The sequence below is a fragment of the Rhinichthys klamathensis genome, unplaced genomic scaffold (assembly GCF_029890125.1).
Source record: "Rhinichthys klamathensis goyatoka isolate OS25496 unplaced genomic scaffold, OSU_Roscu_1.1 h1tg000159l_1, whole genome shotgun sequence".
Classification (NCBI taxonomy): domain Eukaryota; kingdom Metazoa; phylum Chordata; class Actinopteri; order Cypriniformes; family Leuciscidae; genus Rhinichthys; species Rhinichthys klamathensis.
Window position 1 is genome coordinate 1329547 of NW_026606693.1, and position 27661 is coordinate 1357207.

Genomic DNA, 27661 nt, shown 5'->3' on the forward strand with positions numbered 1-27661 from the left:
AAGAGTAGGGGTGTAACCCCGGCATCCTGGCCAAATTTGCCCAGTGGCCTCTGTCCATCATGGCCTCCTAATAATCCCCATATATACATACACTGATTGGCTTCATCACTCTGTCTCCTCTCCACCAGTAAGCTGGTGTGTGGTGAGCGTTCTGGCGCACTATGGCTGCCGTCGCATAATCCAGGTGGATGCTGCACATTGGTGGTGGTTGAGGAGATTCCCCCTTCCATGTGAAGCGCTTTGAGTGCCTAGAAAAGCGCTATATAAATGTAATGAATTATTATTAATTATTATTATTATCTGATCTCCTCTGGAAGCTGGTTCCAGCTGCGGCTGGCATAATAGCTAAAACCAGACTCTCCATGCTTAGAGTGAATCCTTGGTATTTCTAGCTGATGTGATATACATAAGACCTTTAAAACATAAAACAAATCTACAGATCACTGTTATCTAAGAATAATAAAAATATATACTTTTAAGATTATTAAATCATGATTAATGAGAGCATAACCATTTTAGTTTGCAAAAAGTGGTGGAAATTTACCATTAAGGTCTACCATTTACTGACCTTTTTGCATTTGTGAATAGTTCATTGATGTTATAAATAGTTCATTATAGTAATTTATGGTATATATTCTGGTTTTATAATTGGTCTTTTTTCTGCTCTATGATCCTGACAGACGAACCTTGTCCAGTTAGAAACGCAGGGTATAAGGGTTCAGTGAAAGTGGTCTGGACTCTGTGAAGGAGAGTCATTGTGTCAGAGACGCTGTAGAAGGACAGAGTTCCTGCTCTGTGATCCAGATACACTCCTATTCTAGAGGCAACAGGGATACGGACTTGTGCTTTAGCATGAATGAAACTGAAATTATGCTGATAATATCCCAATCTCCATGATATTTTGTTGGAGCCAAGTCCACAGTCTTCACTGTTTCCTTTACGTCTAATTCCTTTGTAACAAACTGCTACAGACCAATTGTTCCCACTGCACTCGACCTCCCAGTAACAACGACCACACAAACCCTCTCGACACAAGATGTAGGAAAAAACATCAAATCGCTCCGGGTGATCAGGATATTGCTGGACTTTATCTGAAAGTGATATTTTCATGTTGTTTTCTGACAGTTTGAGTTTACTGTATGCAGTGTTTGGATCCAAGTGAAGTGCACAGAAATCTGAGGAGGAATGAATAAAAAAATAAAGTAAACTTTGGTTCCAAATGGTCACATTGTAACAGATCATATCCACTGAGACTTATCAAATATGAGTGTTTGTCTCGAAGAAACTACAGTTCAACTTACACTGCAAAAAATCTTGTTGGGTCTTTGGTTCTGGAGGCTTTGTAACATGGATATTTGACACTGGAGAGAAAGTACAAAACAAAGATATGATTAATTTGTTGGTTTAATCATACAGAGTATGACAAATTAATACAACATATCAAAGATTCAGACCTTCTCGGAATATTCTTGCTGTTTGCTGTTGACAGGCGTCCTCCAAAACCTCCTTAAACACTGAGATTGAAATGTCTTTAAAAGACAGATGAGTGTGTTGAGTGATGGGAACGTCTTCAAATGTGGGTAAAACACACACAGACTGACAGCTCTGAAATGAGACAAATACAGCTCCGCTTATTATGTAAAGAGATTGTTTAAAAATGTGAAACAGTGAGTATAGAAACATGATGTATACTGATGAAAGAAATTTCATTACCTTCAGACACTGGATCTGATCATCATTAACCAGAAGTTTGTCAATCTCTGCTTGTCTTTTTCTGAGTTCTGTCAGCTCTTGATCCAGATGTTTGTGAAGTTCCTCTGCTCGATCTATCTCAGTCTTCTCCTGAGCTCTGATCTGCTCTTTAATCTCAGAGCGTTTCTTCTCCAGAGAGCAGATGAGCTCAGTGAAGACCTTCTCAATGTCCTCCATGCTCTCTAGCGCTGAACTCTATTGGACAGGAACAACAGCCTAAATACTGCATTTATGTGACCAGTTTCAATTAAATTACTCCATTATTATCATAAATATTTTCAAAATCCAGAGAGTAATTATGCATTCTATCAGTCAAATGAACTGGTAAAACATACTCGGTTACCTAACGTAACCTCGGTTCTCTCTAGAGAGGGAACAAGTATTGCGTAAGTTTAGCTTACGCTACTTAAAGTTAATCTTTTCTCGAGATATTGAAGCCAAAAATTATCCTTAATTTTGCATTCTTTGTCAACGCAGTGCAGCAGCTGCAGACCTAGAGCGGGCTGTCTAGCGTGCTCATTGACTGCTCTGCGGCAACTGCAGCAGCCTACCAGTGAGCCTAGCGTGACGTCACGCCCAATGGTGGCGCTTCGCGCTCACTACGCATCACAGCCCCCCAAAGTGGGTGTGGCTTAGCGTATAAAAGCACAGCTCAGAGGCTGCTTCCCTGGTTTTCATCAACTGAAGCGAAAATCGCTCGTGGCGCGAGCACGGCCGGTTACGCAATACTCGTTCCCTCTCTAGAGAGAACCGAGGTTATGTTAGGTAACCAAGTACTTTCTCTTACGAGAGGTTCTCTCGTATTGCGTAAGTTTAGCTTACGCTACGGGAACCCCTCGTCAACGCCAAGCATTCACTATATGAGTCCCAGGGAATCCGAGGAACACTGAAAAGTGGGCGGCCAGCAAAGCGGGCCGACACATGTATATATAAGCACCCATGGGAACTGCAGAGTGACGCTGCCGGTCTGCATATTACATATCAGCCCATATTAGTGCAGCTCAACCAGGAGAGCTAAATAGTTGAAAGTAGCCTGCGCACAAGCATGTGGGCAGAACATACACATCTTAGACTGACAGAAGTCTAGCCTGCAAGGCGGGAACTTCCATGTTATAAAAACCTCACAAATGTAGATGGGGAGGCCCAGCCCGCCGCCATACAGATGTCGTGAATGGAAATTCCGTTGGACCATGCCGAGGCCATGCCTCTAGTGGAATGAGCACTGATGCCCAGAGGGCATTGCAGACCTTTCGACGCGTAAGCGGCACCAATAGCATCCACTATCCATCTGGACAGGGACTGTTTCGAGGCGGCGAGACCTTTGGTGCGCCCTCCAAACGAAACGAAAAGCTCCTCTGAGCATCTGAAATAGGTGCGAAGTAATGTAAGCTCTCGCTGTCGGATACTGGCAGAGCCGACAGAGAAATAACCTGCGCTCTGAAAGGAGTGCCAATCACCTTCGGGACATAGCCATGTCTTGGTTTGAGGATGACCTTTGAGTCAATCGGGCCAAACTCGAGACACGCGGCGCTAACGGACTGGGGGTATCCGTTGATTAACCATACGTGCAGAGACCAGCGCGCTGGGTGGGGATGCCAGATCGAACTGCGAGCTTGAGAGAGGAGATCTCTCCTCACTGGCTGTGTTTGACAGCCACGTTAGGTCTGGGAACCAAGTTTGGTTCTCCCATCGCGGGGCTATGAGGAGCACCGGGCGGCGCATTTCCCTGATTCTCTTGATTACCTGTGGTAACATCGAGACCGGAGGGAAAGCATACAGTGGGCGGCTGGGCCAGATTTGGGCCAGCGCATCCTCCTTCTTTGAGAAGAACACTGCGCAATGAGCGTTGTCCTTTGACGCAAATAGGTCGACTTCCGCTCTGCCGAAAAGGCGCCATGACAGCTGGACTGTTTGGGGGTTTAGAGACCACTCCCCGGGGGGAATATTGTCCCTGGACAGTCTGTCCAGGCCGTCGTTCAGATACCCTGGCACATGCGCCGCTCTCAGCGAGCGCAGAAAGTGCTGGGCCAAAACAAGGAGGCGTTCCGTCAGATCACAGAGGCTCCTGGATCTGACACCACCCTGAAGGTTCACGTAGGACACAACAGACATGTTGTCCGAGCGGACTAGAACGTGTTGGTCCTGTATGAACGGGAGGAAGCGCTTCAGCGCGTTCTAGACCACCAGCATCTCCAGACAGTTTTTATGAAGGCATTTGTCTCGGTCTGACCAAAGGCCAATGACTGGTCTGCCCTCGAAAAGGCTGCCCCAACCTGAGTGGGAGGCGTCTGTCGAGATGACCTTTTGGTGCGAGATAACTCCCATAGTCACCCCCTGCTGGTACCAATCGGCCGCTAACCAGGGCTGCAGAGCTGAAATGCAGCTCTGAGACACTCTGATCTGCTTGTAGCCGCGCGTCCATCCTCGGTGAGGTACGCGAGCGGTCAACCAGCGTTGTAGCGGGCGCATGCGCAGTAAGCCCAGCTGAAGCACTGCTGCAGCTGAGGCCATACAGCAGAAACGTTTTCAGGGAGGCGGTGTTGCCCCTCTGGAAAGATGCGGCTAGGTGTCGATTACGGCGCGCGCGCTCTGTCGACAGGCGAGCCGTGTTGTGGAAATTTTAATTGTCATTGATCCCTAACAGATATCATAAGAGAGAGAACCTATTCAATGTGTACAAATATATGTGTGTACGTGCTTGTGCGTGACGTTTAAGGAACATATGGGACAGGACAACTGACCTTAGGGACGGACAGTTTTGGCCAGTTTATTTCAGTACCAGTTTGTGTCTTTAAGTAGAGACTGAATAGCAGTAAGGACCTTTGCCCGGTTGCATAAAGCACCTTAAGTGTAATTTTCCCTTAAAGTCGCCCTTATGTTTCCCTTAAACCTAAGGGTGTTGCAGAAAAATACCCTTAAGTGTTACTTAACGGTTTTTTTAAGTGAAACGTCATAAACACTTAGAATTTCCTTAAATGCTGTTTTTTCACTTAAGTAATCGTTAAGTGTTGCATAAAACCCCTTAACGGTAATTTCCCTAAGTATAACTTAAGGTTTGGAAATCGTAACCTTAAGAGTAACGCGGACAAAAATAAGACGACATGGCTGAATTTATGAAACCAGCTGAAGATCATAGGGAATAGGGAGAACCCTTTGGACCAATTTAGCCATGAAAAATTGTTGCAAGAATACCGATTTGATCGACGCGCAATATTTGACATCGCTATCAAACTAGACGGCTGTCTGTCTGTCATTACACGCGACTCGCATGTAAACTATCACAACGTTAAGTCAGTGTGCGCACGGAGAGTGTGTGGCCGACAAAAAATTCACAGGAGAACGAGCTGATTCTGTGTTTTAAAAGGAATCATGACAGAAGAAAAAAGGTATGCTATGGAAATATACTCAGCTGTATTTCGAGACACAGAGCCAGAAGTGCATTCACAAAACCTAAACAAATGCCAAAGCATGAGACGGTGAACAACACAAACTGCCGCCACGTTCGGAGCTAACGCGGTGTTGCGTGATAGCGTCACTGGACTGACACGTGATATTCCGACATGTTAGTGTTTTGCGTATCTATGGCGTGAATCCAGGATCGCTGTCGTGAAACACTTAAATGTTTCCCTTACCTAAGAGAACCGTTTAAGAGATTATATGCAACACCCTTAAGTTGTTCTCTTAGGTAAGGGTAAATCGCCCCTTAAGTATCATACTTAAGGGAAAAACTTAAGGTGCTTAATGCAACCGGGCACTTATCTGGGTGGGTGAAAGGTACAACGGGTGAAGAGGAACCTTGAAAAGAGTATAAAGGCTGTCTCATATCTTCCTGTTGTGTGTCACTCTCATGCACAGTGTAACTTCTGTGTGTCAGATTGAACCTATTCTTGCAAGAATAAAATCATTTTAAAAGACCTTTTGTCTCAGAATGTCTCTTGCGCAGTGATATTGGTTGATATTGGCTTCAGAGCGCCCACGCACTGGTGACGGTTAACAGGTTAATGATTTTTTTGCCACAACAGCCGTCATAGCCACAGAGTCCAGTTCTATTCCTAGAAAGCAAATTGACTGACTGGGCAGTAATGAGCTCTTGGTCCAGTTGACCGTGAGACCCAAGCTTTCCAAATGACTGAGGAGCATAGCTCTGTGAGATACGAGTTCTATCTCCGACTGTGCTAAAATCAGCCAATCGTCCAAATAGTTCAGAATTCACACGCCCTGATTTCTCAAGGGGGCGAGAGCCGCGTCCATGCACTTCGTGAACGTACGGGGTGCTAGGGACAGGCCGAACGGGAGGACGGTGTACTGATATACCTGGCCGTCGAAGGCGAATCTCAAGAATGGCAAGATAGCTCCTCACAGTGGACGCAGCCTCCCGACGAAGTGCGAGGGCTGCATGGTCTGGGCCCAGGCAGAGAGCGCAAATCACATGGCGGTCTCCGACGCTGAGCGGGGCTCGGCACGAGCCAAAGGAATTGCGAGGCATTCTGAAAAGAACGCTCGCGCTCTTTTACTTAGAGAGATGTGTGTGTCGCAGCGGCGAGCACACACAGTAATGCAATAGCAAAAAAAGATATGTCGCCAGATAGCGTAGCTGGCACGGAAGGCTTGAAGGTGGCGAGAAGTGACCGGCTTCTTCAGGCGCTTTCCTCTGCTTGCAGTCGCTGATTTCAACGGCGGCGGCTTCTCTCTAGATCCAGCGGTGCGAAGAGCTTCGCTGAAGAGATGAAAATCACGGAAGCAGCCTCCGAGCTGTGCTTTTATACGCTAAGCCACACCCACTTTGGCGGGCTGTGATGCGATTGCGTAGTGAGCGCGAAGCGCCACTATTGGGCATGACTTCACGCCAGGCTCAGTGGTAGGCTGCTGCAGTTGCCGCAGAGCAGCCAATGAGCGCGCTAGACAGCCCGCTCTCGGTCTGCAGCTGCTGCACTGCGTTGACAAAGAATGCAAAATTAAGGATAATTTTTGGCTTCAATATCTCGAGAAAAGATGACTTTACCCGTAGCGTAAGATAAACTTACGCAATACGAGAGAACCTCTCGTAAGAGAACTAAAATGTAGCTTGTTTATACTGGATTAGTTTTCCGGTTATTTGCAAACATACTTTATATAACTACAAAGAACTGAAAGCAATGTTTCCGAAAAATAAATGACTACTTTTGCATGCGCAAAAACTACATGAACCAGAAAACATTAGCATTGGCACATTTGTTGTTGTTGTTTGTATGAGTATGTTTTCGCTCTTGTTTTTCTGCTGCAAATATCACTTAAGATTCTCTGTGGGATCTGTAATAATACGTCACTTTTACAAGCACTGTAAACATCACTGTCATACTCACTTTAAAAGACTTCACAGCTTCACGGAGTTCCCGCTTTCCTCTCTCTCGCTCCTGGATCAGCTTCTGACACGACACCTTTATCTCCTCTAACTCTTTCTGAAGATGTTTACATAAAAGGAGGAAGTTGGTTAGTATCTCACTAATTTAAATTGGTAATTTAAATTAAAGCACACAAGAGTTGATTACCTTTTTACTAGTCCATTCTGAATCCAAAGGCACCACATTGTGGTTTTTATGACCGTCAATCATACACAAGTAACAAATACACTGACGATCATCCTGACAGTAAATCTCCAGTAGTTTCCCATGACTGAGACAAAAGTTCTCCTGAATGTGTCTGGAAGCTTCGACTAGTTTGTGCTTCATAAACGCAGGAGATTGATAGTGAAGCTGCAGGTGAGTTTGACAGAAGGAGGCCAAGCACTGCAGACAGGACTTTACAGCTCTGTTCTTCTCTGTAGTGCAAACATCACACTCCACAGCAGCCGTTTGTAGAGACGTCTTCTGCAGCGTCTCCATCATCTCAGCTATCAGAGTGTTCTTCTTCAGTAGAGGTCTCTGACTGAAGCTCTCTCTGCATTGGGGACAGCGGTACGGCGGCCCCTGCTCCTTCTGGCCCCAGCAGTCAGTAATACAGCTCATACAGTAACTGTGTCCACAGGGAATCGTCACCGGCTCCTTCAGAGGATCCAAACAGACTGGACAGCTGAACTGATCCTCATACTGACTCGCTGCAGATTCAGACATTTCTTTGCAGACAGTCTGTACCTCAAATAGAAACTGTTCTGCCAGAAGTAAATCATTAAAGTACATAAATCCACATGTAAATCATTGATGAAAGAGCATGTATACAAATCTACAAAATGCTAACAGTTTTGTGAATTAATATAAAAGAATCCTAAACTCTTGATCCGTAACCAGAAGAATAAACATGAATCATCCAGATTAACATGGAAATATTATCAAACTCATACAGTAATTGAATGCCCTGTTTTCGATGCAACAAGAAGACATAAAACAATTAGTTAAGGATTTCTGACGTTCTTACCTGCTTTGACAGAAAAAATATTCCCTCCTTTACAGCTTTAACCAAACTAGAAGAGTGTGGAGAGGCTCGTGTAGCAAGGATATAGGTTTCGTTTCTCTCGAATCCACAAACTTCCTGGTTTTCAGTGTGCGAGAGAGAGAGTGTGTGCGAGTGTGACGATCTGCGGCTGGAGTGCCCGCTTGAGCCTCTGGGGGGCACTCCTTCTTCTTCTTCTTCTTCTTCTTCTTCTTCTTCTTCTTCTTCGTTTTTTACTAACGACTTGCAACCATATGGAGCATTATCGCCACCTACTGTATCTTAGTTACATTTGTTTAAATCCTTATGTTTAGTCCAATTTGTTGTAGATACAATGACACGATTTTAAGCACCATCTTTCCAGAATTATTTGAGAAGATATTTGTAATATCCATTTGCTTGATTCCTTCATGTTCCAGTCCATTCCTTAGAGCCAGTCTTTGATTTGAGTATTTAGTGCACTCAAACAGCACATGTTCCACAGTTTCTGGTTGACTGCATATCTCACAATTTCCCGTTGGATGCTTCCCTATAATGTGGGGCACTCCTTCCTAGTTTATTGTTTCCTTTATGTTTTACCCTGGTCTGATTAGGGTTTATTTTATGCACCTGTGTTTTATTATCTTGTTTAGCGCACCTGTCTTAAGCCTGAGTGGCCCTTTATACCATTGCTCAGTATTGTATGTGTCTGACTGCATTACCTAGCCTTGTTCCAGTTTCCGAATATTCCAGTGTTTCGATTCATCTGCCTGTTCCTGGTTTCCCGTTTGCCTTATCCCTGCATTGATTTGATGTTTGTTTGGACTGCTTACTTGGTCTTGACCCCTGCCTGTTTCCCTGTACCTGTCTCTGGATTCTCCTCATAATAAAGCCTGCGTTTGGATCACCTCTGTCCTTGTTCCATGTGCAATTTCATGACAGAATACTGAGCCACTACTGATCCAGCGGCTGAGAGGAACACGGACCTCGTTATGGATCCCACAGCGCAGATCGCAAGCCTCCGTCAAGGAGAACGTCCTCTCAAGGTTTTTGTGACAGATTTTTTGAAGCTCTCTCGTCAGTCCTACTTAGATGATTTCTGTTTAATGATGTTATTTCGGGGAGGACTGTCTGAACCGCTCAGCTCTGCTATACCGTTTCCGAGTTCAAGCTGGACTCTTACCCAATATATTGACCTGGCCCTTTCCATGAGCGGTTCGCTTTTTACTGTGGATTTCTTGGAACTTTTGCTTCACAAAGGACCCGACGATTCGCCACTTTACAAGGGACCCACTGAATCCACGCATCAATTGTCTCCCGGTGAACCAGCGCTTCACACGTGCTCCGCCGAGTTTGCGCTACATGAAAGCCCAGTTGAACCAGCGCTTCGTAAAGGGTCCGCCGTATCCACGCAACATGTGAATCCCGACGTTCTAACACTTCACGTAAGCTCCGTTATATTCCTGCCTCAAGAGTTTTCTACTGAGCGCGTGCCAGCCGAGTCAAGTGAGTCAAGTGCCGCCGAGTCAAGTGCGTCCAGTGCTGAATCTAGCAAAGTGAGTGATTCAGACCAAGTGATTGAATCAAGCCCAGTGACTCGCCGTTGCAGGAGGAGGAGGAGGACTCGTTCGGCTCGCCAGGCTCCGGTGAGTGTATCCAGACGCCTCGCCCTGCCGGCCCCGCCTCTGCGCCTCGCCCTGCCGGCCCCGCCTCTGTGCCTCGCCTTTCCGGCCCCGCCTGTTAAGTGTACTCTGCCCTGGTCCTGTGTTATGTGTACTCTGTCCTGTTCTCCTGTCACTTATGCTCCAGCCTACTTACGGAGCGTGCCTCCCCGTGGTCTCGTGCCATGCTCTGGTCTCCAGGGCCCCTGCCTCTCCACGGGCCTGGCCCTCCACCCCATCCCCGTCGACCTCCCTCCGGAGCTCTTAGGAGCGTCTGGAAGCCGCTCCTTAGAGGGGGGGGGGTTATGTGACGATCTGCGGCTGGAGTGCCCGCTTGAGCCTCTGGGGGGCACTCCTTCCTAGTTTATTGTTTCTTTTATGTTTCACCCTGGTCTGATTATGGTTTATTTTATGCACCTGTGTTTTATTATCTTGTTTAGCGCACCTGTCTTAAGCCTGAGTGGCCCTTTGTACCATTGCTCAGTATTGTATGTGTCTGACTGCATTACCTAGCCTTGTTCCAGTTTCCGAATATTCCAGTGTTTCGATTCATCTGCCTGTTCCTGGTTTCCCGTTTGCCTTATCCCTGCATTGATTTGATGTTTGTTTGGACTGCTTACTTGGTCTTGACCCCTGCCTGTTTCCCTGTACCTGTCTCTGGATTCTCCTCATAATAAAGCCTGCGTTTGGATCACCTCTGTACTTGTTCCATGTGCAGTTTCATGACAGCGAGAGAGAGAGAATAAACAGATTGATTATGTGAATCCGTGACTTTGCAGTTTTTAATGCTATACTATACTTTGCTTAAAATCATACCGAATCTCTTTACACCAATAATCAGTTGTGGAAACATCTTGAAAAGAAAATGGTCTTTTCCCATAAATTTCTTATAAAGTATTATTTTTTAAAGTAGGCCAATACATTGTATCATACATATTTCAAAGTTAAGGATTCATTAGTTTGATATAGCTTGCATTGGAACAAACACTAACATCTTAGTTGATGAGTTTATTTTTGACAAACATATACTATATATTTAACCAGCCCATTCTCATCCCAAGGCGTCATCTAACTGACGCTTTTGACCATGCGTCAACATGCCGACGCACATGGCACCCCTTAAGCGCAACATGACATCATGACTTTGCGTAAACATACACGCCACTTTCAATTCAAGTGGCGTGTTATCTATACGCATTTTGAGCTATCCGCGTGTATGTCCACGCCGAAATCTTTTGCGTGTATGTCTACGCCATTAAACGTCCGAGTGATTCCGCGTGTATGTGTACGCCGTTAAATGTCCGAGCGAAACGAAGCAAAATCTATATCTACATCTGTGGAGCGATATTTCTTTTCCTAGGATGGTAGGAGAAGACTCATAAATGGTATTAACCCCAGTGACGGGTAGGTTTAGTGACGGGGTTGGGGTAGGTCATATATTTATATATACATAATACAGTAATATAACGTTAAGTCAAAGGCGTTGATAAACACGCTGAAAAGCGATTATGCGTGTTGATAGTACGCCAAAAATGGAAATACGAATTGGCGTGTCATACATACGCCATTTCATGAGATCAGTCTGCTTAAGCGTCAATATGAGACGCGTCTCCTAGTGGTCTAAACCTAACCCTACCCCAGACCTAAACCTACCCATAACGGAAGCGTCATCTAACTGACGCTAAAGGGTGCCATGTGCGTCGGATTTAGACGCATGGTCAAAAGCGTCAGTTAGATGACGCCCGAGGATGAGCGTCTCATATTGACGCTTAAGGGGTACCATGTGCGTCGGCATGTTGACGCATGGTCAAAAGTGTCAGTTAGATGACGCCTTGGGATGAGAATGTGTTGATTTAACATATGAGCAGAAACTGGCAAACAAAAGCTTAGGGTCTATTTTAGAATAAAAACTAATCTATCCAAAACTAGTCAACGAAATGTTGTCTTTCATATTTCGTCTGTAACATAGTAAACAACAGTGCTCATCTGTGCTGTTCATTCATTCACACACAGAGATGCGATTCATATTTAAACAGTCTTTTTGCAAGCTGTAGTAAACAACAGTGCGCATCTGTGCTGTTCATTCATTCACAAAGAAACGTGATTCAAATTTAAACAGTCTTTTTGCGTTTACAGACACTATTCTATATCCCGATTAGAACAAAGCACAATAATAAAAAACTTACACAATTATCAGCTAGATCCGTTGCTCCTCGAAATGAAAATAAACCATCACTTGTTCTGAGGTAAATTTCCCAGGATTATTCCTCACTGCCTCTCAAGACGACATAGTTCATTAATCTGATTAAACTTGGTGTGTTTTACCGAGTTGATGTGGGCGCTGACTCATTTGCATGTTGCCTCAGATCATTTGCGTCACATTAGCAGAATAATGAGCTGTGAGAACGATAATGAGAACGACTGACATCTCTCTCTTTTTATATAGATTACATAAACAGAGAATATTTATTTTAGTTTTGAATTAGATTATTGAAAAGTACACACTTAAATGATTACAAAAATATATTGCTCATGCCTGGGTGAATAGTGAATAGAGACATGCTCCAGAAAAAAAATTCAAAGAGACGGAGAGGCAGAAAGCACACCCTGTTTATTTTCTTAATTTTACAAAAGCACAATTTCGATTGTAAGTGGACACATAAAAAAGTAGACATTTAACAGTTTATTTTTTCATATTTCTTAAGTCTGTATGACCAAAAATTGTAAGTCTATTTTGCTGCTATGTGAAAAAAATCGAGACAATCATGCAGGCGCGATAGTGGACCCCAGAGGGTTATTTACTATTTCCCCTTGGGACCTGTCAACAGTCCTCAGGGCCCTCAAAGGGCCCCCCTTCGAGTCTCTACAGTCGGCCGAACTACGGCCAATTTAGCTTAAGACCGTACTTAGCATCAGTCAAGCGAGTAGGCGACCTGCAAGCACTCTCTGTCAGTGCTTCCTGCCTTGAGTTTGGGCCCAACGACTCTAAGGTCATTCTCAAGCTAAGGCACGGCTAACGTGCCTAAAGTGCTCTCTACTCCTTCAGTTATTTCACTGTCTGCTTTTCCCGCTTCAGAAGACGAGTGACAACTAGACTTACTCTGCCCTGTACGGGCCTTCAGAGTGTAAATATGGAGCTTTTTTTGGATTTAGACCATCAGAGCAGCTTTTTCGGTGGCCGCACCAAAGGGGTTTCCGGTCACGAAGCAAAGACTGTCTTTTTGGACAGTGGACGCTGTTACATTGGCTTACACGTCGATGGGCCTTCAATGCCACATCTGCGTCAGAGCACAGTCCGCGAGGGACGTGGCATCTTCCTGGGCATGGTCCAATGGTGTGTCTATTGGCGACATCTGTGCGGCGGCCGGCTGGTCCTCACTGTCCACATTCGCCAGGTTTTACAACTTGGAAGTCCCTGCCTTGCAGGCACAAATTCTATCTGTCTAGTTGACGTTGACCTCTAGGTAGCTCAACCAGCTTTTACCTCTCTGGAGGGTTCGACCTTAGTCTGAGCAACTTTTTTTGGTCGGGCATAATTCTGCTCCTCTCAGCCCTCTCAGGCTAGGGCAATGGAACACGTCGTTCCGCTTCGCATAGCACGGCGTGATTGGATTGGTTCCCCATCAGCGTCTAGCAAGACGCAATACGAGTGAATGTTTCGAAAGGGAATGACCTGATTCCTTTGGTGAAATGGGCTACTTTTACAGGCAGATGCCCCGCCCACTTCGGCAGGTTCTGCGTTCTCCCCCGGCGGGACACGCACTGTTATAGCTGTGCAGTAGCACTGCGTTATTAAATAAAAGGCTTCAATAATCTGAGAAAAATATTGCGTCTAGAAAGACGCAATATTCATTCCCGTTATCTCAGGGCAAAATCAAGCATTTCACATCCTGAAGTCAATCCAGTCATCCAAATTGTAAAGAAATACGGCCCAATGTACTGAAGGAATTTTCAGTATTGATTTTTCACAGGTGTTTTATCATATTTTAAATTATATGTTGCATTGTTTTGTAGGATTAAATGAAATGTCCGTAACCTTAACATATTATGTCCTGCAGGAAAATGAATTGCAAAAAATAATTTCCAAACTAATTGATGTTTACTAACTGCATTAATTATTATGAGCTGCAGTAAATAACCTTGCTGAAGATGAGGACTTTCAGATGCCAAGATGATGAAAGTACATTACTTTAATATACCAAACTAGAAAATACACTTTGATTTAAGTAAACTGGTTTACATATGTTTAAGTATGCAGAGTTACTATTGAATTTAAAGGAACACTCAAAAAATGGTTTTGTGGCACTGTTCTTTTTACCCAAATATGTTTTGTTAAAGTAACACACATATATTTCTTTTACCAACAAAACACACTATTGTATTGCGTTTAATTAACTTAACCTGTATAATTTTCAACTATACTTAATTATTATTCATTAAACTAATGTAAAGAGTTTAATTTAAAAAAAACCTGGATGTGACTATTTCCAACGTATTGGATGAAGATGCCGTGTGAAGAAAATGGAATGGTGTCACGATGTGGGTTTGTGTCCTGTCATGTTCTTTGGTTCACTGTCTTGTTCATTAGTTTTCCCAGGTGTTTCTGATTTTCCCACGCCCCCTTGTTATCCTGTTAGCTCGTTTGTACTTGATTATTTAAGCCCTGTGTTTCTGCCCTGTCTTTGTGAGTTGTTATATGTTTCAGGATTAACGTGAGTGTTGGTTTCCCAGTGTTAAGATTCTTGTTCCGCGTTCTGAGTTTCTGTTTGAGTTTATTTAAATAAAGCGTGGATCCAGCCTCCTATCTGCCTTCACCGCACCACGTTACAGAACAACTCACCACAATATGGATCCAGCAGTTGTCAGCAACCAGGCCCTCATAAGTTTCCTTGCCTCGATATTTCAGGAAGGCCAGTCCATCGAAAGGTACGTGAGGGACTTTATGTCGTGCTGTCGTCTGGGGGCTTTAGACGACCTTGAGCTCATGGAACTGTTTTGGAGCGGGTTGGACGAGGACATTGCCGAGTTGATGCCGGATGACTGTACCAGCTGGACCCTAGAGGGGTATGTCAACCTGTCTCTTCTTTTGGAGCGGTTCGTCATTTACTGTGGGCGTGGAGGAGAAGAAGCGGCGAGAGCCCGCGCTCCGCGAGACCGCGCTTCACTTCGGCTCAGCCGAACCCGCGCTCCGCAAGCCCGCGCTTCACGTCTGCTCAGCCAAACCCACTCTTCGCGTCGGACCCCTCGAGCCCGTATTCCGCACTGGTTCTGTTGAATTTGCTAATCCCGAGACCGCGGCGGAGGTTTCGCCGGCCGAACCGGAGTTTGAACGCGTGCCAGCCGGCGCGAACGAGTCAAGTGAGTCAAGTGCCGCCGAGTCAAGTCCCGAGTCAAGTGAGTCAAGTCCCGAGTCAAGTGAGTCAAGTCCCGAGTCAAGTGAGTCAAGTGCCGAGTCAAGTGAGTCAAGTGCCGTGTCAAGTGAGTCAAGTGCCGTGTCAAGTGAATCGAGTGAGTCAAGTGAGTCAAGAGCTGAGTCAAGTGAGTCAAGTGCCGAATCTAACCAAGTGAGTGAATCCAGCCAAGTGAAAGATTCAAGCCCAGTGAAGCGCCGTCGCAGAAGGAAGAGGAGGACTCGTTTGGCTCGCCAGGCTCCGGAGGGCGTTCCCAGATGCCTCGCCCTGCCGGCCCCGCCTCTGCGCCTCGCCCTGCCGGCCCCGCCTCTGCGCCTCGCCCTGCCGGCTCCGCCTCTGCGCCTCGCCCTGCCTGCGCCCTTCAAGCTCCGGGAGGGCTTTCCTGAACCCGTGGATTTCCCCAAGTATTTTTTTGGGGGGGGCAAAGGGTCCGGTGAGGAGACCATGAAGGCTGCGCCGCCATGGTCGTCTGCAGGGGCTTCACCTCCATGGCCGCCATCACGTCCTGCTCCGCCCTGGCCTTCGCCTCGTCCTGCTCCGCCCTGGTCACCGGCCCAGTCTGGTCCGCCCACGCTCTGCGGCCCAGGCCCGCCTTGCCTAGGTCCAGGTCCCGTTCTCCTGCATGGGCCTGGCCCCCCATCCCTCCCCCAAGACCGCCCTCCTGGACTTTTGTTTGTTTTATTGGGCTTCAGGAGCCGCCCTTAAGGGGGGGGGGGGGGGGGTTATGTCACGATGTGGGTTTGTGTCCTGTCATGTTCTTTGGTTCACTGTCTTGTTCATTAGTTTTCCCAGGTGTTTCTGATTTTCCCACGCCCCCTTGTTATCCTGTTAGCTCGTTTGTACTTGATTATTTAAGCCCTGTGTTTCTGCCCTGTCTTTGTGAGTTGTTATATGTTTCAGGATTAACGTGAGTGTTGGTTTCCCAGTGTTAAGATTCTTGTTCCGCGTTCTGAGTTTCTGTTTGAGTTTATTTAAATAAAGCGTGTAAACTGCGTTTGGATCCAGCCTCCTATCTGCCTTCACCGCACCACGTTACACATGGCCTCAGAGAAAATATAAAGTTAATCTAAAGGCAAAGACTTTCATTTCTGTGAGTATTTCGGAAAGTCTGTCCTGGAATGCTTTAAATTAGGGCCGGGACTCGATTAAAAAAATTAATCTAATTAATTAGAGGCTTTGTAATTAATTAATCGAAATTAATCGCATTTTAATTGCATAAATATTTGACCTGAGAACAGGGAGAAGTAATTTTTTTCACATGGATTTTTAGCATACCATTGAATAATGACTGAATACATAAGCTTAAGCAACAAAATATTGTTTATTTTTGTTCAACCAAGTCCAGCAGACCAGTGCAATTTTTACCATTAAGTGTAGCAATAGCATATTGCTACACTAAGTTACACTAATAGCAATAGCGAGTTATTCCTTGTTGCATAGCTTGCACACAGCATGCTCTTATCAGACTGATCTCATGAAATGGCGTATGTATTTCCATTTTTGGCGTGCTATCAACACGCATAATCGCTTTTCAGCGTGTTTATCAACGCCGTTGACTTAACGTACATTACTGTATATATAAAAAATGTATGACCTACCCCAACCCCGTCCCTAAACCTATCCGTCACTGGGGTTAATACCATTTATGAATCTTCCCCTACCATCCTAGGGAAAAAATATCGCTCCCCAGATGTAGATCTACATTTTGCTTCGTTTCGCTCGGACATTTAACGGCGTAGACATACACGCAAAAGATGACGGTTCGTTTCGGCGTGGACATACACGCGGATAGCTCAAAATGCGTATAGATAACACGCCACTTGACTTGAAAGTGTCAAGTGGCGCTTTTGTTATAAATGAAGTCTGCTTCAGTGCTTCAGAAGCTGCGGTTTCGTCAGCTTCTTCGTTCATGTTCACTGTGGTTTGTTGGATAGACTGTAAAAGGTTTGTTGTTGTCTGAAGTCATCATGAACGCTAGTTGGTGCTCCAGTATAATCGGTCCGCCGAAACTCATCCAGTGAGAAACGTTCCGCGGTGCAAAAATAAGTGTTTAACGTGTTATTTTTTGTGTAATTAATTAACGCGTTAAAGTCTGTAATTAATTAATCTTAATTAACGCGTTAAAGTCCCGGCCCTACTTTAAATATATTGCAATGAAAAAAAAAAATATTTTGGCTGCTTGTTCAAATTGCTTCAAATGAGCTCAAGCAACACAATTGCTACATTTTGTCCAAACTTAATTTGATTGTGTTCAATCTGCTTAAATATGTAAAATTAAAGTTTACTTAATCCGTTTGTGTTGGATTACATGAATGATTTGTGTTGCGTTAACTTAAACTGGGCGGTGCTTGTTAGTTCCCAGCATGCTTTGCATATAGCTGAATTAAGAGAGAATAAATGTTGAAATTAAGTTTTATTTTGTGTTTTTGAGAAAATGACGAAAGAGGAAGACTTTATAGTGTGTAATTGTGTTTAATGTTCAATTACATTGCAATTATTAGAACCATTTAAATTACAGTGGGTTACCATTGTGGAAAAGAGTGGAGCATTTGGTTAGGTTGTGGACTGATTAATAAAATATAACTCTTGTTGCTGAAAGAGCATATACATCTTAGCATTTAATATGTTAATAAGTGCTATTATAGGCTAATAGTAAGCTATAGTATAGAATTTCAATTGAGAAATTATGTAAATCCTACATACTTTTATTTGTCAGTGAAGATTTAAATAAACTAAAGCATGTGCACCAAACTTAACCGGTTTAAGTTACAGGGAAGCAATTCCATTGATTTGTTTGGACTCATTCAGTTGTGTTGTCACAACACAAGGAGCTTACATAGATTCAAAAAATCCCATTAATGTTAATTAGGCATGTGCCGGTATAAAATTTTCATGCTGCGGTTAATTGATTGAGCTTTTATCACGGTATACGGTATTATCATGATATTTTAATTGCTCAAGAGAAACAGATGGATTGTGGGTATCTAAACAACTTGCATCATAATGTGTAATTGTGATTTTCAAAACATATGGTAACTAAACAATTTTATTAAGTTTAGCGACAACATGTTACAATGTTTACATGGTACAATGACTGGTAGGCTACTGTTTGTATTATTCAATTAAATTCTTGGATTTTATTTCAATCTTAATTCAATATTGACTCATTTGGATAAATATTAGGTAGGCTACAGTCTGCATGTAAATTTTTCTCAAGAAAAAAATATATCTCACAATGCTGTAAACATACAGAGAGAAATGAAATACAATGCGGTTTTCATTATAATAACAATTATGTAATGACAAGTAAACATATAATAAATATGTAATATGCACATATTTAGCCAAATACTCCTCGCTGTACTGTATCTTTAAATAAAAAGTAACAGATGATCGGTTTACTTGAACTGAGGCGCAGCGATCTGTCACAATGGACAGAACCTAAGAGCTGAATGTTTTTTTATATATATATATCAAATGTAACCTGCTCTGTCTAGTCTGTCGGTGTCAGTGTCCTCTTTGCTCCGCGATTTTTCTCTGCGTGAGAGCGTGTGAAAAGTGTCAATTGAGTAAAGCGCCTTTCAGACAGGACGCGGAATGCGCGGCGCTGGCCGCTGGGTTCAACGTTGCCCTTCAGATACAACGCGATTTGCTATTTTGCAAATAAAAAGTTGAACTATTTTGAACTTTGACCCAGGCGTGCTTTGGTCGACGCAGCAACAAAACGTCCCCGCGCGTGTTCCGCGTCCTGTCTGAAAGGCGCTTATTAAGTCTCAAGCACTGATCTATATAATGACTTCATTCTATATAGATCAGTGGTCTCAAGCTGAATGCGTGAGAGTTGGCAGCCCTGCAATCGTCGGCAGCGTTCCTCCTCCCGCCATGCTTCTACTCCATGTGAGGATTGTTTAGACTAGAGTGCGCACTGCCGCATGCACACAGTGCTTATACATGTGGGGATTGTTTACATCGGAGTGCGCACGTGTTTTGCGCAGCATATACGCAGTTTAAGCGGTTGATGGAAAATAAGCTAATGCGCGTTCTAAAAGTCTAAATTCGAATCTATTATTTTTCACGGTATTTTGAATTGCCCGCGATAACAATATCGTGCATATTCATTACCGCGATTTATCGCATTACCGAATACCGGCACATGTCTAATGTTAATAAAACGCAATTTGCTTGTGTGGAACCACTGTCCATAATTAAATTAAGTAAGTTTAAAGAGTCATTTTTTTGAGTGAATGTTTGATGTGTAAATACATTATAAAAGTATTTTAATGCAGTTATTATGCCTTGTAATGCACCTTATAATGCATTGTATGATCTTATGAGTAAATGTAACAGTTATGATACATTATAATATACTTATATATTAATTGAACACACCACCTTTAGAAAGTATAATGCATTAAAAGACACAACAAACGACCAATTTAAGAATATGCAAATATTATACATAAAGGTTTTAAGTGTTGCGTTTAAAAAAAAATCAAATGTATATTGTGTAGATTTTAATGTATTATTTTATGAAAATTATATTTTTAAATTCTGCTCTTCTATTATCCTGACAGACGAACCTTTACCAGAATAAAATGCAGGGTATAAGGGTTCAGTGAAAGTGGTCTGGACTCTGTGAAGGAGAGTCATTGTGTCAGAGACGCTGTAGAAGGACAGAGTTCCTGCTCTGTGATCCAGATACACTCCTATTCTAGAGGAGCAGACACCGGGGATTGAGACTTGGGTTTTATCATGTATGAAATGGACATTCTGTAGCGAGCGGGACAATCTCCATGATATTTTGTTGGAGCCAAGTTTGCAGGAATCACTGTTTCCTTTACGTCCAATTCCTTTGTAACAAACTGCTACAGCCCAAATGTTCCCACTGCACTCGACCTCCCAGTAACAGCGACGGTACAAACCCTCTCTAGACAAGATATAAATATACCAATCAAATCGCTCTGGGTGATCAGGATATTGCTGGTCTTTATATGTATGTGATATTTCCCTGTTGTCCTCAGACAGTTTGAGGTTTTTGTGTGCAGTATTTAGATCCAAGTGAAGTTCACGGAAATCTGAGGAGGAGGAATGGACAAAATTTTTTATAAATTGAACAAAGTAAACTTTGGTTCCAAAATGGTCACATTGTAAGATATCATATCCACTGTTACTTATTAGTTAATAAGTGTGTGCCTTGAAGAAACCACAGTTAAACTTACACTGCAAAAAATCATTTTGGGTCTTGGCAACATGGACATTTGACACTGAAAATAAAATAAAAAACATAACTTGTGATTAATTTGTTGGTACCGAGTATGAATGGCAATTATATCAAAATATTCAGACCTTCTTGTGATATTTTGTCTGTCTGCTGTTGATAGACGTCCTCCAAAACCTCTCTGAATGCTGAGATTGAAATGTCTTTAAAAGACAGATGAGTGTGTTGAGTGATGGGAACGTCTTCAAATGAGGGTAAAACACACACAGACTGACAGCTCTGAAATGAGACAAATACAGCACTGCTTGTTATTGTCACTTTCTGAGTGGCTGCAATGAAGTGCATAACGATAGAGAAATACTAGAGAAATCTTTAATAGAGCATATGTAGGGGATAATCAGGAACTAAATAAGATAAAGCTGATGATAATCACAGAAACAGGGACATAATCAGAAAGCAAAGAAACTGAAACTAAGCAAAGAACAGGAAATTAAAAGAAAAAAACAGAACAGAATAACAAAATAAAAGTCCATTACTGTAACAGTTATGTAAAAGAGACCATTTAAAAATGTGAAACAGTGAGTAAGTATAGAAACATTGTGGTGTCAAGGACTTTCATTACCTTCAGACACTGGATCTGATCATCATTAATCAGAAGTTTGTCAATCTCTGCTTGTCTTTTTCTGAGTTCTGTCAGCTCTTGATCCAGATGTTTGTGAAGTTCCTCTGCTCGATCTATCTCAGTCTTCTCCTGAGCTCTGATCTGCTCTTTAATCTCAGAGCGTTTCTTCTCCAGAGAGCAGATGAGCTCAGTGAAGACCTTCTCAATGTCCTCCATGGTCTCTAGCGCTGAACTCTATTGGACAGGAACAACAGCCTAAATACTGCATTTATAAGACCAATTTTTCCATTATTTGCAAACACACACATATATATTTCTTTCTTTCTTTTTATTTATTTTCATCATATTAAATGATTTTACAAGCACTGTAAACATCACTGGCATCTTCTGATACTCACTTTAAGAAGCTTCACAGCTTCACTGAGTTCCCGCTGACCTCTCTCTCGCTCCTGGATCAGCTTCTGACACGACACCTTTATCTCCTTTAACTCTTTCTGAGGATGATCACATACAAAAATCAATATTAAAAAATAAAACTATAAATATATACCTTAACAATCTCATCTTGTCATTATTAAATATCAAATTAAAACATTCAGTTATAGTGAGATAATGAGGAGGTAAGAAAGGTACTATTATCCCCAGTAATTTAAGTTAGTATTTAAAGACAAATAAATAAATAATTTTGATTAATATTATAAATAAAAAAAAAATCTAATCTACCTAAAATTGTAAGGATTCATTACCTTTTTACTTGTCCATTCAGAATCCACAGACATCATGTTGTGGTTTTTATGATTGTCAGTAACACACAAGTAACAAATACACTGATGATCCGCTGAATACACTTCCGCAGGTCCCCCAAGGTCTGGAATCGGTCCTTCTCCACAATCTTCCTCAGGGTCCGGTCACCTCTTCTCGTTGTGCAGCGTTTTTTGCCACACTTTTTCCTTCCCACAGACTTCCCACTGAGGTGCCTTGATACAGCACTCTGGGAACAGCCTATTTGTTCAGAAATTTCTTTCTGTCTTACCCTCTTGCTTGAGGGTGTCAATGATGGCCTTCTGGACAGCAGTCAGGTCGGCAGTCTTACCCATGATTGCGGTTTTGAGTAATGAAACAGGCTGGGAGTTTTTAAAAGCCTCAGGAATCTTTTGCAGGTGTTTAGAGTTAATTAGTTGATTCAGATGATTAGGTTAATAGCTTGTTTAGAGACCCTTTTCATGATATGCTAATTTTTTGAGATAGGAATTTTGGGTTTTCATGAGCTGTATGCCAAAATCATCAGTATTAAAACAATAAAAGACCTGAAATATTTCAGTTGGTGTGCAATGAATCTAAAATATATGAAAGTTTAATTTTTATCATTACATTATGGAAAATAATTAACTTTATCACAATATGCTAATTTTTTTAGAAGGACCTGTAAAGGTTTATCCAAACTGGCAGTCAAGGGGGTAATCCATCAGCCGGAAGTTGAAGCCTCGCGGAAGCCTGCTGTCAGCATTCCATTGACTCCTATTCATTTTGGCGTCACTTTGACAGCGAATAACTTTTCATCTGAGGCGTCCAAAGACTCCATTTGTCCATTATTTATTTCTAAAGAAACACGACAATGTATAAAAGGCTCCATTACCTTGTATCTTACGTTATGGCCCCGTAGAAGCAGTTTTTGTAAAAATAGGCTAACGATTGCGTCATAACGAATCGACTCTCCGTCGCACAGTAGAGAAATCACCGTATAGACAGAAGTAAAAGCTCGCAGGCAATCCGGGGGACGTGGATGCATAAAGTTAAGGGAGAAGCCCATAGAGAGTCATAAAGTTGATCCTGCTGCTAGCTCATGGACAGCTAATACTCACTCTCTCCGTCTCTGTGAGATTCGGAAGGGAATTATTCAGATTTCACTCGGCCCAGCTACTAGAAGACATACAGGTTGCTCACGTGACAGGCTCAGTTTGAGCCTGCGCAGTACGCCTGGCTATCAGCTTTTAACAGGCTTCAATTTTCTCCGTGGAAATCAATGGGGTCGCTGTGTCCATATGACTGGCAACAGGCAGGAGTTTTGACCCGGAAGGGCAAAGGGTTTTTGACCGCTGCGGCGCATTGGCGCTGGAAACCTATTGTTGACAGTCTATTATATGTATATGTATATGGTTTGCCATTGAAACTGGATAAATGGACATTTACCTCTGCACGGTCAAACAAATAAACTGAATAATCAACAAAACATGGTGAATGATAGAGTATGGTAATAGAATAACAAAGGTCCAGCACGTCAGCCAGGGCACTGCTGGGCTAAACCACCTCAGTAGCCGTCAGACTGAGCGATTACAGGACAATACAGTCACCTCTTGCTGCAATCCTTGTCAATCTGTAAGCATTTGGTGCGGTGTTTACAAACTGTACAAATTAGTAGGAAGCAACATAGAACAAAATAGCCGCTGGATTTAAAACATTTAATATAACGTTACACTTGACACGTAAAACATTTGTTCAACATCGATTGTAAACTGTTTGTTCAGCCGACTGCATCATGGATTCAGACATGGATTATTATGAGCTGCAGTAAAGAAACCTTGCTGAAGATGAACACTTTCAGATGCCAAAATTACAGAATAAACAAAATCAAAATCAATGTAATCTGATTTTGTAACATCTGATAATGAACTGTATATTTATTTACTAAATTCAAATTACGAGTGTCTTAAATGGGTGTTGAATATTCATTGATGGTGTTTAAGTTTGTTCATCCAAACTTCAAATTAAATTTAAATTAAAATACCGGCCTACGTGTTTCAGAAGTTTAGCAATTGAATCTGAAACTCAATCAATTAAAAATTAGTATGGTCTGTCTGAACTCTCTTCTGCTCTATCCTGACAGAAGAACCTGTACCAACCCCAAACGCAGGGTATAAGGGTTCAGTGAAAGTGGTCTGGAGTCATTGTGTCAGAGACGCTGTAGAAGGACAGAGTTCCTGCTCTGTGATCCAGATACACTCCTATTCTAGAGGAGCAGACACCGGGGATTGAGACTAGCGTATTATTATGTATGAAATAGACATTCTTTTGAGAGCGGGACAATCTCCAGGATTTTGTGTTGAAGCCAAGCCTACAGTCATCACTTTTTCCTTTACGTCCAATTCCTTTGTAACAAACTGATACAATCCAAATGTCCCCACTGCACTCGACCTCCCAGTAACAGCGACTGCACAAACCCTCTCGACACAAGATGTAGAGAAACGTATCAAATCGCTCTGGGTGATCAGGATATTGCTGGTCTTCAACTGAATGTGATGCTTTTCTGTTCTCTTCTGACAAGATGAGGTTTTTGTGTGCTGTGTTTGGATCCAGGTTAAGTTCATATAAATCTAAGGAGAATGGATGCACACAAAGAGAATTATAAACTTTATTATTCTTATTATTTTCTTTATATTTCACTTTACTGATATTTATCAAATAACATGTGTTTGTGAGCAATAGCTCCACTTACATTGCCAAAATGTTTTTGGAGTCTTTGGTTCTGGAGTCTGTGTAACATGAATATTTGACACTGAAAACATTAGAAGAAAATCAACAATAAAGTACATTTTTAGGTGTAGTCATGTATAGTATAAATTACACATTTTATATTCCAAGGAAAATCACCCAGACCTTCTCTGGATATTCTGGCTGATTGCTGTTGACAGGCGACCACCAAAACCTCCTTAAACGCTGAGATTGAAATGTCTTTAAAAGACAGATGAGTGTGTTGAGTGAAGCTGGGAACGTCTTCAAATGAAGGTAAAACGCACACAGACTGACAGCTCTGAAATGAGAATAATAATTCAAAATTTGTGAACGCATGACACTTTTTCCATTCATTAAGAGAAACTATTTATGGTGATATGTTGTGAAAGGTTCACACACAGATATGATAAATATAAAAAATACTTTCATTACCTTCAGACACTGGATCTGATCATCAGTAATCAGAAGTTTGTCAATCTCTGCTTGTCTTTTTCTGAGTTCTGTCAGCTCTTGATCCAGATGTTTGTGAAGTTCCTCTGCTCGATCTATCTCAGTCTTCTCCTGAGCTCTGATCTGCTCTTTAATCTCAGAGCGTTTCTTCTCCAGAGAGCAGATGAGCTCAGTGAAGACCTTCTCAATGTCCTCCATGCTCTCTAGCGCTGAACTCTAATCAGAGACACAAAGATCTGATCATGCAGATTGTTCTGACTCAAAACAATACAGGTAGAAAGAAATTTAGTGGCAGCTCCAAAAGTGACAGAAGTTTCAATAAGAAAACTGTGAATATGTCACGATTCTTATAGCAGTTTTTTAACCATTTTTTGGAACTCAAAATCCATCGGTTATCATGTACTTTCGTAGAATTTTATAAAAGTTTAAACCTAAACAACACATATAGAAACATACTTTAAAACCCTTAGGTGCTTTTCTGACCGTATTGAATTTGAAAAAATCACAGCTTCATCGGAATGTTACGAAACTTGGTGACTTTTATGGCATTAGGTATGTGAACAAAAAAAATTTTGAGGTCATGATTCGAGCTGGCTAAATGGTCGTAAAAAAAAAAAGGTGCCTTTTGTGCTCTTCGGTCAAAAATGACCGACCATAGGAAATTAATGGGAAATTGACAAAAACACAAAAATTCTCTATGATGCAGAACAATGCCACGATGCAGAAAAAAAAGTGCTCAGCAATAAAGGGGTGACACTCTAAAACATCAGTAGTGAAAAACATAACATAATTAAAAATTATAATTAATATATTTATATATATTAGGTCTCCAGTCACTTTTGACCGGGAAGATAACAAGTGTTGCCCCCAAATGAAGAGCACCTTAAGAAGCTTCACTGCTTCACTGAGTTCCCGCTGACCTCTCTCTCGCTCCTGGATCAGCTTCTGACACGACACCTTTATCTCCTTTAACTCTTTCTGAGGATGATCACATACAAAGGAGGAAGTAGGTTAGGTACTATGTCAGTCATTTAAATTAGTAATTTAAAATAAATAAATAAATTTTACTATTATCAACTCAAGAAAAAATTACAACTACCTAAACTGATAAGCGAAAAATAGTTTATGCATGTTTGTTTATTATTGTTGATATTACCTTTTTACTAGTCCATTCTGAATCCACAGACACCACACTGTGTCCTTTATGATTATCAGTACACAAACAACAAATACACTGACGATCATCCTGACAGTAAATCTCCAGTAGTTTCCCATGAATGAGACAGATGTTCTCCTGAATGTCTCTGGAAGCTTGGACTAGTTTGTGCTTCATAAACGCAGGAGATTGATAGTGAAGCTGCAGGTGAGTTTGACAGAAGGAGGCCAAGCACTGCAGACAGGACTTTACAGCTCTGTTCTTCTCTGTAGTGCAAACATCACACTCCACAGCAGCCGTTTGTAGAGACGTCTTCTGCAGCGTCTCCATCATCTCAGCTATCAGAGTGTTCTTCTTCAGTAGAGGTCTCTGACTGAAGCTCTCTCTGCATTGGGGACAGCGGTACGGCGGCCCCTGCTCCTTCTGGCCCCAGCAGTCAGTAATACAGCTCATACAGTAACTGTGTCCACAGGGAATCGTCACCGGCTCCTTCAGAGGATCCAAACAGACTGGACAGCTGAACTGATCCTCATACTGACTCGCTGCAGATTCAGACATTTCTCCGACAGCGTGTCCTCAAATAGAAACTGTTCTGCCAGAAGTAAATCATTAAAGAAAGTACATAAATCCACATCTCATTAATGTAAATCATTAATGAAAGACCATGTATAAAAATCTACAAAATGCTTACAGTTTTGTGAATTAATATAAAAGAATCCTAAACCCTTCATCCGTAACCAGAAGAATAAACATATGACATCCAGATTAACAATGAATTATATCAAACTCATACAGTAATAATTGAATGCTCTTTTTTCAATGCAAGAAGACATAAAGCAATTAGTTAAGGATTTGTTGACGTTCTTACCTGATTTGACAGAATAACAAGTCAAATATTCCTTCCTTTAGCTTTAAACAAACTAGAAGAGTGTGAATCCTTAAGCAGAGGCTCAGGTAACAGGGACATAGGTTTTGTTTCTCTCGAATCCACAAACTTCCTGGTTTTCAGTGACCAGAAAAGACTTTGACTTTTACAACTCTTTATTAAAACATGTACTAAAACACTAAAATACAATGTATTTCACCCCTGTAGACATACTGCTACAATCTACACATGCAAAGAAAAAAATTAAAAAAAATATAAATAAAAAAAATAAAATAAAAAATGACCATTAAACATCACCAATTAAACACTATGGTTTCATCTTCACATATTGACAATAAAGCACCATTCACACACCATTTAGACTCAAATTCAAATAAGTTTTTTGTGATTTCGTAGAATTTATGTTCCAGTCTGATTCTTGATTCAACCAAAGCAGTAAACATTTTCAGCGCGCTCATATTTCTCCCCTCAGCAGCCATTCTGCAAGTCTTCCAAATGGCTAGTTTAGCTTGCTTGTCCAACTGCAAAATTTGCCAAGGTACACTGTTCTCTGTGTGTTTTTGAATACTTACATCCATAAATAAAAAATGTCTTGTTAAAACAAAAACCTA

At 42.1% G+C, this 27661-nt stretch overlaps 3 protein-coding genes across 4 annotated transcripts; all 3 read right to left on the reverse strand.

Annotated features, from left to right (window-relative positions):
* Positions 1-564: 564 nt before the first annotated feature.
* Positions 565-27122, reverse strand: LOC130091090 (E3 ubiquitin/ISG15 ligase TRIM25-like). Of its 2 annotated transcripts, XM_056258786.1 has the most exons (7): positions 27033-27122; positions 7281-7879; positions 7095-7190; positions 1714-1947; positions 1455-1605; positions 1302-1361; positions 565-1175 (listed from the first exon to the last, which is right to left on the reverse strand). In XM_056258786.1, exons 2-7 carry the CDS (start codon positions 7839-7841, stop codon positions 643-645), a joined length of 1635 nt encoding a protein of 544 aa, XP_056114761.1. In that variant the 5' UTR covers positions 7842-7879; positions 27033-27122; the 3' UTR covers positions 565-642. The 2 variants fall into 2 exon arrangements, with proteins under 2 accessions (XP_056114761.1, XP_056114760.1); XM_056258785.1 differs by lacking the exon at positions 27033-27122 and having other exon boundaries at positions 7281-8076.
* LOC130091109 (tripartite motif-containing protein 16-like) lies at positions 19745-22574 on the reverse strand. Its single transcript, XM_056258805.1, has 6 exons — positions 22565-22574; positions 21795-21916; positions 21447-21542; positions 21049-21282; positions 20555-20705; positions 19745-20283 (listed from the first exon to the last, which is right to left on the reverse strand). Exons 1-6 carry the CDS (start codon positions 22572-22574, stop codon positions 19745-19747), a joined length of 1152 nt encoding a protein of 383 aa, XP_056114780.1.
* On the reverse strand, positions 23971-26749 carry LOC130091097 (tripartite motif-containing protein 16-like). The gene is made up of 6 exons (XM_056258797.1): positions 26165-26749; positions 25891-25986; positions 24991-25224; positions 24703-24856; positions 24542-24601; positions 23971-24419 (listed from the first exon to the last, which is right to left on the reverse strand). Exons 1-6 carry the CDS (start codon positions 26720-26722, stop codon positions 23971-23973), a joined length of 1551 nt encoding a protein of 516 aa, XP_056114772.1. The 5' UTR covers positions 26723-26749.
* Positions 27123-27661: the final 539 nt, after the last annotated feature.